We start from the raw sequence: 12739 nt of genomic DNA on the forward strand, positions 1-12739 counted from the left end.
AAAAAAATATTTTTTTTCTTTTCTTAGCAATAATATTCAACACCTACAGAGAATAAGCTTAAAAAAGAAAACAAAACAAATTAATTTAAAAAAGAAAAAATAATAAGTTCCTAAAAACTAAATCAATAAAAAAAATATTCCTTTTGAAATCATGATATATAAATTAAGCAAGAAAAAAAATACGTAAAATCAGTTTCTAAAAATTAAGTTAAAAAAAAAGATATACAATTTTCGTTTTAAAACAATAAAATCTTAAAATTAAAAGACCATTAAATAAAAAAAAAATAATTTTTAAGCAAATAACAAAACCGACTTCAATTCTCATATAAAAATTTAAGAGTACTGTTAATTTCTTCATAATTCAATGATCGAATCTGAACCAAATTAGTATGGGACCACCTCTGAGGTACCAACTTTCCTTTAAAAAAAGAATTATAGAAATCGGTTAACGTGATACAAAGTTATGCGGTAATATACATAAAAAAAATAAATAAAATATTCCGCCGAATTGATCACCTTTCCTTTTTGTGAAGTCGGTTAAAAAAAATATAAAAATTCCGTTGCCCGAGGATTCGAACTCGGATCTTTCGAATGGGACACCTGTGATTTGATCACTTGGCCACTGCTACTGTTGGATCGACGCGACCTAACTGCTATACATACAAGTACTTTCTCTCAAAATAGCTTTTCACCACGAGTAATGAATGAGATAGTTTTTTCCAAGACTTTTAGCTATAACAACATAAGTCTTTCGAGCTATCCTTCCAGCTGTCTTTCATTTGCCTTACGGAAGATTTTTTACTATCTTAGCCAGAAATGTCCTGTAAACGCCGGAATAGATTATCAGTATAAGGTATTCCCATACCAGAATCTGATTTGGCACCATCGAGAAAATCACAGTTACGGAAATCTAGGCAGTCTCTAGACGAAATTATGTTTTAACTAGAGAATTTTTGACCGGGTACATTTATGTTTTAAACCGAATAGTTAAATACACAGTTAAATATCAATAGTAATACGAGTATTGAAGTAATCGCTTTCTTTAACACATCGTATTTTCATAAATGAATAGCAGACCGATTGAAACTTCGACAGCCTTGTTACCAGTTTTCGAATACGCTAACGCCGCTATGAAGGACTTCTTGGCATCAGCAATCACATCCGGGTTCCCGTTCTTACAGGAGCTCATTCGATCCCGAAATATTCCACCTGTCGCCGAAATTTGAGATTAAGTTTTCGGGAGTCTGTTCCTGTCAACAAAGCTTGCCATACTCCCATACCACTGTCTCCTCCTTATTATTTCGCATAATATGTCTCTCTCTCTCTTTATCTAAGTACTCCAAAAAGCGATCTCTCATTGCTCGTCTTGTACCCTATCTCAGCACAATCCTGTAGGCAGCGACTTTTACTCTGCAGCAGGGTAACATTTTCCGACTTACTAAAAATGTATTCGCGCTCATTGAAATCCAATTAAATACTTCCGCAGAGTTAACCGTTGATACGTAGGGAATGAATTGAGTGATTCCCTTGCTCGATATTCTGAGTCTGTTTAATAGAACTCTGCGTGTCTAGTAGTGAAAGTTGACTGCAAAATCGAGTGACTGTCTGACCTGATTGCTGATTTTTGATGTCGAGCTTTACTAACCGACGAACATCAACACACAGTCCACGGACAAAGCTTTTAAAAACTTTCTGAAGATCTCCGTCTCGCCTTCGTGCAGAGCATTTGGATGTTGGTTTGCAGATTTTGTGTAGAACAATGATGCTCTCTAACTCTTCTGCGGCGACATAAAATCTATGGTAAGCTTTAAAAGGCTCTTCCCACGGAATATGTTTTGGTCGTCAAAGCCCTCTATGCCCAACTTTGTTTTATACTGGCAACTGCTGGCCATTCGTAGAACCCGGGAAATACTGAATGGTAGTAAGCACCTTTTGCTTAGGGGGATACTACACCATCGAATACTTTATCTCGGATATTGTTTGTAGTGTGCATGGTGTGGATAATCATTTTTATAAGTGAAACACTTTTTTAATCAGTGCAGTGGTTTCAAAAGAACATTGATAACATAGAGAAGAGGATTGATTTAGATAAGATAAATATCTTTTCCCTACAATTTTACATAATTATGTAAGCATAACATTAATGTCTGTGTCTGCTAAGCATAAACGCTCTTGTATATCAACTATACAACTATACATACATTACACATAAACATACTTCATTATACATTAACGCAATAAGGGGCTTTGTTATATGTAAATCCCTACCAGTGCGAGCAAAATTGAAGATATTTGCATACAAATTCATAGAGTAAAATTTCCATAATTTGCGACTATCAACACCAGGATATTAAAGGATATTACAATGTCAATCAATTTATTAGCAGCAACACGAGCAGCTGTAATAATACTTATTTATGTGTGAAAGCGAAATGAATTTAAATGATACTGAGAGGCGAACACGCGCCAAAGCAATAAATGTAAGCTAAAGAAAATGGGGAAGCAAAAGACAAATTTAAGTGTGACAATAACAAAAAAAAAAAAAAAAAAAAAATTTAAATGGGCACTAAAGTGTTGGAAATTCGTGGAAGCTCAACCAAAATTCTTCGAAATGCAAAAATTCAGTTATTGGTTAGGCACGTGCCTTTAGAAATGGCCAAAGTGATATTACAAATTGAATTGGAAGTGAAGAAAAGCCGAGTGGGCGCAAAGAAAATGATAAAGTAAAAGGACGAAATGTGAAATAAAGTACATATGTCGAAATTTAGACACTTTCAAGCGGAAGTCAAGGCAGTCAGCTGACTTAATAAATTTGCCATTAAAAGAAAGAGGAAATTTATAGAAGGAAAATTTATGAACGTCAGTTTTGGTAAAATGGGAGAGAGCAAGAGTGAAGGTGAGAATTGGAAAAAATTTATACTTTTGCATATGGCTTCGGCCATTTGTGTGGCAGCAAAATTTATTGGGTACCGTTATTTGCAACTTTTTCAATATCGATTTCAATATTCGACTCAAAGCCGTTGACCGCCTGTTGGCTTCACACCACCATATGTGTACGAAATTGGCCCTTAGCACATAAATTTGGCTTTAAATGATGGCGCAGCGGCATACTAAATTGGGCTATTTGTATATGTAAATAGTTCCCATATGCCTGCGATGTTTAAGTTCGTTTCCACATGAATATTTCCTTGTGATAGCGAAAACGATAAATTACGCATACAAACATACATATATGTACATACATGCATGTTTCTATAGTTAATATTTGTCTGTTTGTTCCTTTAATTTGCATAAATCTGCAATCGCCATTCATAGCATCGAGAAAGAGCAGTGATTTTTTGTTTTTGGAGTGATAAAAATTAGAGGCTCTTCTGAATTTTACTAATATTAGTCTTTTATTTGGGGAACGTGTAAGTAAGAAGAAAAATGGCACGGTGTATTGGAACACTTCAAAAATTCGTCTCAGCCCGGCTGAGGTTGGAAATATCATTTCGCTTACGTAACCACTGCAGCGTCTCTCAAGCTGAAGTCGCTGCTATGCGGGAGGCGGTTGAACATCTACGTACAAGAGAAGTCATATGTAATGATCTCTTCATCTACTCTGACAGTCAGGCTGCACTTAAAGCGCCTGACTCGGTCACATGCAGCTCAAAACCGTAGCGCACTGTCGCAGATCTCTAAACGAGATGGCTGAGCAGCCTGCGCTTCACCTGATATGGGTTCCGGGGGCACCGAAACATACCTGGCAATGAAAAGGAGGCGAGCTTGCAAGAAAGGGCACATCTGCTTCACTTTCGCAGGCCTGGAAGGGATTAGGCATACCGCTCTTCACCTGCAATCTCTTTCTAAGGGATCTTTCTCTTAAACTATCAAGCGACAGGTGAGCTAGTCTCACCACTTGCAACAATACGAGGCTTACATGGCCAAAATGTGACAAAAAGCGGTCGAAGGATCTACTCATGCTAAGCAGTGGGGATCTGCTAACAGGCCATATTACTATCGGAAGGCACGCGGAGAGGTTAGGGGTCCCCTATAACGACTTCTGCAGAAGCTGCAAAAATGAAGAAGAGCTAGAAACCTTGTGACACCTGTTATGCGAATGCTCCACACTTTGTAGAAGAAGACGAAAGTTTATGGTTTCAGGATTGTTTGAAGACCTAACCGGCATAGCCGAGGTAGGCATACGGCAACTTCTGGGTTTCGTGAAATCCACACAATGGTTTGAGTAGGAGGTTTCTAACGATTCGCGTGCTATCACAACGGGCCCACAACCTAAGGGCCTACGTGTGCTAGTAAGGTCACTGGCAGCCACTTCAACCTAACCTAACCTAACCTAGAGGTCGCTCAAGGCGCTCAAAGTTTTCTATGTATTTTACATGGAGAAAACAACTTTTCCTAGAAATAGTAAAGAATTCTTAAAAATCAATATTTTTCGATCGGAAAACTCTGCTTCTTTGCAGGAGATTTCCCACAATAATACCCAACTATATATTTAACCATTTTTTCATAGTAACTTTAATGTATAGGTCTGCTTATAACCTCCAAGAACTCCAAAAAAATGTAATGGGGGCACCAATAAAAAATCGGTAGTAAAAAAAATTCCTTAACAGAGAATTGAATATTATTATTGAAAGTCTCCTGACGAGAACCAGAGTTTTCCGATCGAAAAATGCTGATTTTCAAGAGTTCTATACCATTTCTAAGACATTTTTTTTCCCATATAAAATATGTATATTGAAAACTTTGAGCGCTTTGAGCGACCTCTAAATATCTTTCGATTTTTAATTAAAATTCCGACTTTACTTTTTTTTGGACCATCCTAGGCTAGGCTCTTTTTCGGATCAATGATGATATGTATACTGGTTCTTTGGTTCGCCAAGAGTAAGTATGGAGGCATATTTAGATTTTTAATTCCACTAGCGATGTATTGTATCTTGAGCCTTACCAATATGTGACCTATGTGGCGTTTTTAGTCCAGCTGCCATAAGCGGCAGACGATTATTTCTGGAATATTCATTTGATTGAGGTAATAGCGAAGGGAACTGTGTCCCGGGAAGTACCCTGTGAGAGCTCAGAGCTAAACAGCGATTTCTTGAAAGGTTGCCATGACAGCTCCCACCGCTGCTTTCTCGTTGACATACGTCCACCTTAAAATCGAAACAGTAGTTTCTCCGACAGGGGCGCAGTTTTGCCATTTGTCACAAAACCGAAGTAGGCAACACTTACTATTGAACAGTGGCACATATCTCACATTTATGGTGAATATTGGCATAAGTCAAAAACTGTCGATAGTTTAGTGATGTTTTTGTGTAAAATAAAGAAAATTTTCGTATATCAGTGGAGTTATTTTCATTTAACTACTTAGGAGTTATTACTTGTTTCGTATTTTTTTCCGTCCAACCCTTTCAGAAAAAAGTCATAATTTAAAAGCTTGCAAAACTTCCCTAGAGAATGACAGGATACCAAGCCAAAGAGTTACCTCTAAAAATAGCTCCTTTCATGGCAAGCTAAATCACCGTTATGTCACAACTACGTTTCTACATTTTTATACGTGCACTTGGCAGGCAGCTTTTACAGTAACTAGCAAACACAAAAGTACGCCACTTGCGTATAAAACAAAAGCATCACAGCGTACTCAATATGTAAGCTGGGTGGGGCGTATGAGTAACCAAAATGAACAATAGGCCAACAATGCAGCCTATTTGCCTTAAGTGCTGTCAAAGTGAAAAGCTAGTTGCTTTCTTTATACGTAGTTAATAATGACAATGACAAAAACAAACACAATACACAACAATAAAAACAAAAACTACTAATACTACGCTAGGCAACTCTCCACACAGCCTGTGCAAATATTTGCTTGTTAGAATTGCAGTAAAAATCTAAGCACCAAAAAAGGAAAAAAAAAAACAAAAGTTAAAACGCCAATAAAAGAAAATAAGCAGACAAGTGTACCATTTTATGAGTTTCGATAAAAATTTGAAATTTAGGTCACTGCAGTAAATTTTTTGCTATATGACTGCCGTTGTTGGCAGGTCATATAATTTTTTATGCATTTATTTGCCCTCTTAGTGCAAATTATTGTTATTGTGGTTTGTAGTGGCATTTTATGGATGCACGTTTGAGTAAAAATATATATACATACATACGTGCATAAATGTATGACCCTTGCAAAATAAGCGCACACCTCGTGTACAGTATCTCGAGTTTTGATTCTGTTGGCTGATTTATTGACCCTTGTCATGTCGTTGCCATGTTTTGACTTACAGTTTGTATATTTATTATTTATATCCTGTGGTCGGTGAATGCAGCTATGCAGCTGATGCATACAAAAAAAAAATATATTTTTTGGTTTTAAATATTAACGAAGGTATGTAAGTGCCTCACTCAATGTCCATCCCCCTCTTCGGCGTCCTTCGGCAAGTTTAGGGATTAGCATTAGCTTTGTGCATACCCGATTCGCATAACTTGACAAATGTACTTGGATTGACTTTAATAATAAAAAAAAACACCTAAATTTCGTATGGGGCACCCCTTTATGTTATACGTAGGACACCCATGCATATTTCAAAACTTTAAACCAATGTTTAAAGATCGCTACCGGAGTCCGAAAAAAATTTAAATTTATTTTAAAAATTGAAAAAAATTCGACAAAAGTTTGACTTGAAATCTGATAAATTTGACCTATTATTAAACCTTATTTATAAACAATTTCGTCGAACTTTGCGGTTAAAACAAAAAATAAAAATAAATTTTTTCAAACTCTGGCAACCAAACCTTTTTTTTTAATTTTGAAATTTTCGTGGATGTCTTTATTTTGTGCGTAGAACAAAACAAAGGTCGCCCCATGATGTTGATAATCGAAGGACTACCCTAATGTGAACATTAGCAAGGCTTCAGCTTATTCCAGCGCTGAGTTTTTGTTTAGAAGACATTTTTGTTACCGAAAATTTTTGTGATTCTAAATTTTACGGTGATTAAGTTTATTGGAGTGGTTCTTATTTTATGGGAAAAATTCAAAGCAGGCCAATATCCTTACGGCTTCGAATTGGGGAGTTATAGGTGTATTAAAGTACCCACGGTGGCTCTATAGCTTTAGTTGAGGTAGTGGTTTTTTCTGTCGGTCTGTTTTAGTTAGAGTTGTTCGTTTTGTGTTTATAAAATTGCAGGGGAAATCTCACACTCGAATTCATAAAAAATAAAGAAGACTTTAACCACTTCATAAATCGAAAATTTGTATGAAATTGTCACTTTCTAAATCTCTTTAATATTTTTTTTTTTTATTTAATTTATATTAAGGCCTGTTCTTTTGCAAAAATCCAGGTACTAACAATGACAATCGATAGACAAATAAAAAAGTTGTGAATGGTAAAATGAAAATGTGCAATAATTTTTTTTTGCATGAAATAGGAGCAAGAAATAGTGTTGCTCATACGCCCATGATAAAGTTTGAATTTTTTTTTTTTCCAAATGCAAACTTAAAATGAAAATATCTTGGGAAAATGATCTGATCTAGAAAAATGATATACAGATCCATAGTTTACGACAAAAAATGAAGTTGACATGTATTCTAGGTATTCTAACGGTGACCATCCGTACTTTATTTCAAAGGGCAGTCCTTTTTCTTAAGCTGCTGCCCTTTGGCTTTATTTATTAAAAAAATGTCCTTTATTTCATAGCTTAATATTTGTAAGTGCATTTTTGATACGACGACAGACATCAATGTTTTTCATACCTATTTACATATCCATACATATGTATGTATGTATTAGGAGTTCCAGTCACTGTCGAAATTCGACAATTTTTCTAGCTTTTTAAGAGCCTTGGAGAGATTTTTCAACTTATGAGGTACAAAATTACTTACCAGAAAGTCTCCTGCTTTCAAACTAAAACGTGACTATTTTTTTATGTCTTTGAAGGTCTTTGACAGGACTTGGAATTGACCTGACACATTCCAGTTTGTCGATAAATTTCGATAATTTGATAAATATCGATAATTCGATGGATTTCAAAAACACTTAAATCCGATAGCTTAACAAGATTCGATAACTCGACTTGTTCTGATTTTTTTCGATAACTGTGCCTTTCGCGGGCTCGATATATTTCGATAAGTTAAAAAAATTTCGATAACTTGATTAATTTTGATAGCTCCATGTATTTCGAATGCCACTTAAAAATTTCAATAACTCGTTAATAAGTTATAATAATCTCTAACTCGTTAAAAAGTAAATAAGTTCGATAACTCGCTAAGTGACAACCTTAAAATTTCGATGCATTACGATAACACTATACATTTCTTTAGCTCTATAAATAATGATAACTCAATAAATATCGATGACTTGATAAATTTCATTAACTTGAGAAATTTCCCATAGATTTTTATAGCTCGATAACTATCCGTTAATTTCGACAACTAAGTCTTTGTATCTATAAATTTCGACAACTCAATAAAAATCAATCAATTTGAATAATTCGTTACGTTGCTATAACTAAATAAACATGGATAGCTCGATAAATTTCGATAACCATAAGTTTCGATGATGCGATAAATATCGGTAACACGATAACTTTCAATAACTAAATTTTTTATGACTGAATTAATTTCGATTCCTATCAAAATATTTTAATAAATTCTCTTACCCTTGCAGTTACCTTAATTCCTATGTATTTCTCATAGTTTTAATTTTGGCTTTCATTTTCAACTTTGGTTTCACGTTTTTGTCTTAATCATTTTTATCATCTCTGATATAAATTTGATAAATTTTGAAATATTATTGAAATTTATTGCTAAAAATCACAAAAATTATAACACTGGTATTTTTCCGTGTACCTTAATTTGTATTTAGAAAATGCATTTCTTTGTTGCCCTTTCGAGCACCGGGGTGCAAAAAAGTAGTTCTACCACAATGTATTCCTAAGTGTATAGATACTTATTTTTAAATTGTTTTTGTTTTACAAAACCAAATTTGCTGATGTCTTATTCATTCATTTTGCTCCTTTATTCTCTTTGCAGAAAGGCCACACGACAGGTGGTTGATGCCTGGCTCGTTTCACATGCCACCTCAGCTGGAAATGATGTCTCTTTGACTGGCTCACCTACACACACCAACGGACAAAGTTGCTCATCGCGTGGTGGTTCCGGAGCGACAACGCCTGTGAGGTAAGTTTATAAATAATTTTTACAAGGAAACGAATATGGGGTATTCCATCGTCACGGGTGGGACATTTGTACAGCAAAAATAGTTTTTCTTTTTTAATTTAAGTATAAAGTACATAGCAATTCTACATTTTGATAAAGCTACACCTAGTTCACTAATATACGAGTTATTACCAAATACGAAAAATATTCCAACTTGATTTTATATTGGAAAATTCTGAGCTGTTTCTTCCGTCACGGGTAGGACAAAGAAAATACACTGCTTTTTGGAGAACATATATTTTAAGGAAAGTCTGTGAATTTACTTAACATTTCTATCTGGATTAGATGTTTTACTATACAGAAAAGAACCAGCAATCCCAACAAAGCACAAACCATAATAAGAATTATTTGTTTATTATTAAAAAATTCAAAATTCTCCTGTCACGGGTGGGACAACTTTTGTCACGGGTGGGACACGTACGATTTTCTTCATGAAAGGAAGCTTCTAGTGAGATCCATATCAAAGAGATTAGGTATGATAAATGTTAGAGGTCAAATACAAGATCAATTGACCTACTTTTATGACAGTGGAGTCATTGTAAGACGCACGATATACTGCTGACCCCAGGATCTATTTTAGGGGCAATAGTTATACCAAACGAAAGCTAGAAGTCGCCAGATTGATGTATTAAAATGCATGGAAGAAAGGATTATTTGCAAACGCATGAAATTTTATATGCATTTTCCTAATGCACTTCTGCACGGTGCATTTGATTGCAACGAAATTTCGAATGTGCCTTAATGATTTTCAAGTTTGTTTAGAATAGCTATGTATGTCTGACTAATACTAACTACAGGCTAAACATGTATATCGACTACTGTTATCACGTCGATAGTGATGTCTAACCTGCTGTTAGTGTTGACCAGACATTGAGTAACCGGCTTAAGAGTGGCTCGAGTTGAGTTATTTTTGGAAACTGATTTCATGGACAAATCATGCTCAAATTTAGCTATTCCTTAAAACCATAGAACGTCAGAAAAGATCTTGTGTATCGATGTCTAATCCGAAAAGTTATCTGCATTAGAATACTTGTAAGCAGATACATATGTATATCTTTGTCACTTAAAGGCTATTTATTGGATTGAATTTATAAGTTTCGCGAACTTCTAGATTTTCTTGGTTGGAACTTTTCAGGTAATTGTTAATATTGACTTTTAATTGTTGTTAAGCAACCCTCATCATAGAATTCTCTGGCGTCTCTAAGATAGTAATGCTTATCTTGACTTTTCGAGCTGGCCACGCGAAATTTTTTACTACATCGCTTAGCCCACCAACAGTATTATGGTGTTTAGTCAACCTGTACTTCAGAGTTTTGTGGCATTAAACATAGGTTTGAAACGTTAAACTTATTTTTTTATTGTTAGGCATCATTAGAAAAAAATTATAAATGATTGTCACGGGCGGGACACGATAAAACGTTTCAAAATCTCTTAAGTAGGTACTTATAATATAATAAAAGAAATGAAATAGGGCTGCTTAGTATAAACACACTCTAGTTATGAAATTATAGAAAACTCCCTAAAGTAGTAACTAAGCAATACGAAGTTTAAAACTTTTTAGTCACGGGTTGGACATGCTAAACCGTAGTGATTTTATCCTATTATATAATTTAAATGCCTATTTTTCTTCAATGCCATATTGCTTCTTCGGGGCGCAGAAAGATCGAGACATTTATTCCCCCCTTCAAAAAAATAATAACTTTGTGAATACTTGATTTTGCAGAGCCTTCTATATTAAAATATGTTGTCGTATTCAACTACTTTTCTAATGTTGAAGTTTTGAGTGTATTTACAGTGTAATAAAATAATATAACTAAATGTTTTTTCGAAAAAACGTTAATTTCAGGTATTGAGCATTGATTCATCAAGCATTCCATGTTCAATAAGCTACTCTACAATTGGACACAAAGTTTCACTTACTCATGGAATACCCCATATACAAATAGAAAAAGTATAAGTGCGTCTAGGATTTTATTTTATATAAATTCATACATAGATGAACTGACAATATCTCACTAGCTATCGTTTACTGCTTAGGGGGCTTTAAGTGGAAAACAGCTTGAGTGCTGAATATAAACACATCACCAGCGGCGCGTAGGCGTTTCAGCAGAAAGTAATTGAAGTTGACATCTTTTAAATGGAACATTTACAATACTAAATAGCACTCATATTACGCTGACAGATTTTGCTTACAAAAAATAAGTGAATATTGTTTACCAAGCTAAAAATAGTCGCCTTAAAATAGTAAGCAATAGATATGCATGGAGAGGACAGTTAGCAGGACCCTACTGCAAATTAGAAAGCAAAAATTTCAAGGATACTCTTTTGCTGTATTACACTGGCATATTTTACGCTCACCCACTGGATTTTGCTGTTTTCCTTTTTTGCGTTTTGCATACTTATGTATGTACATACATACATATTTCCTTTTTTATCTACTACAAGCGCATCTCTGTTTTTTTTTTATGACGCGCTCCGCTTGCGGCTTTTGGTCAGAGGTTTGTAGTCTATTACACGCCCAGTTGTTGTTGTTCATTGTTTTCCATCACTTCATTGCACAGCTGTTTGCTGTTTGGCATTTAATAAATGTGCTATAACAAAGACAAGACAGGCCCACGCAAGCGATAGGACACCCTCATCCATCGTGTAATGCTTTTGGGCTGAACTAACGCCGCTTAAGGGAAGTGTACGCTGTCATTATTGTTTATTTATGCCGCCACTCAGTTGACTGGCAGGCAGTGTTGGCGTGTTAAAAGATAAGTTACATTACTGGGGTATCTAAAGTTGAGAATGGTCAGATTTCTTTTCAACATTTTTGTTGCTAACCTCACAAAAAAAAAAAAAACTGCTGGTGGTGGTGGTGGTCATTCCAGTGGTTGTTGGGCATTTGTTGTTTTGCTTTCTTTTGCTTTTTTTGCTCCGTTATTTTTGCTGGTGGGTGCTATATACTTGTTTCTGTAAAGCATTTATTTATTTATGTTAACATTTTAAAGTATCTTAAAGTTGCAAAATGAAAAAATCGTTATGGTGTGGACTAGGCATTAAATGGCAAAAATGACAAATGACAAAGTTGTGTTAAAAAATATATTCGTGTCATTACGTTCACAAAAAGTGTCATTAAGTTCATTTCCACATGGCATTTATTTTTTGGCATTTCAATGCCTAGTGGAAATTCGGCATTAGATTTCAAAAATTCTGAAAATTTCTGAAAAACCACCCATCGACCAGTTACAAAACCGCCTAAATAGTCATAGTGGCAAAAATGAGATTTTATAACCCTGAACTCCAGGTACCAAGATATACAATGTAAAATTACAGATAGACCTACCAAGTCAACGGCTTAAATAAAATAGCAAAAAATACAGCTTTCGCCCCTCTGTAGAATTAAAGGTTTTGCAACTGGTCGATGTGCGGTTTTGCAAAAACATTTCTATTAGCTATCAGCCGTTCACTGTAGATATCAAGTGGGAAACATGACATCAAGGGAGCTGCGTTGCACTCATTAGACTTTGGGTCTTCAATAATTAGTTCATTTTAGTACTA

The 12739-nt window shown here is 35.0% G+C and overlaps 1 protein-coding gene across 4 annotated transcripts in view; it reads left to right on the forward strand.

Annotated features, from left to right (window-relative positions):
- Positions 1-12739, forward strand: part of LOC118740930 (dual 3',5'-cyclic-AMP and -GMP phosphodiesterase 11-like) — a 307854-nt gene that overhangs the window by 262154 nt on the left and 32961 nt on the right. For all 4 annotated transcript variants that reach the window (XM_036472690.1, XM_036472689.1, XM_036472687.1 and 1 more), the window contains one exon: positions 9011-9157. In XM_036472690.1, the coding sequence (XP_036328583.1) occupies positions 9011-9157 (147 nt within the window). The remainder of the gene's footprint in view (positions 1-9010; positions 9158-12739) is intronic.

This window comes from Rhagoletis pomonella, unplaced genomic scaffold, assembly GCF_013731165.1.
Source record: "Rhagoletis pomonella isolate Grant_MI unplaced genomic scaffold, Rhpom_1.0 Rhpom_scaffold_00006, whole genome shotgun sequence".
NCBI classification, from domain to species: domain Eukaryota; kingdom Metazoa; phylum Arthropoda; class Insecta; order Diptera; family Tephritidae; genus Rhagoletis; species Rhagoletis pomonella.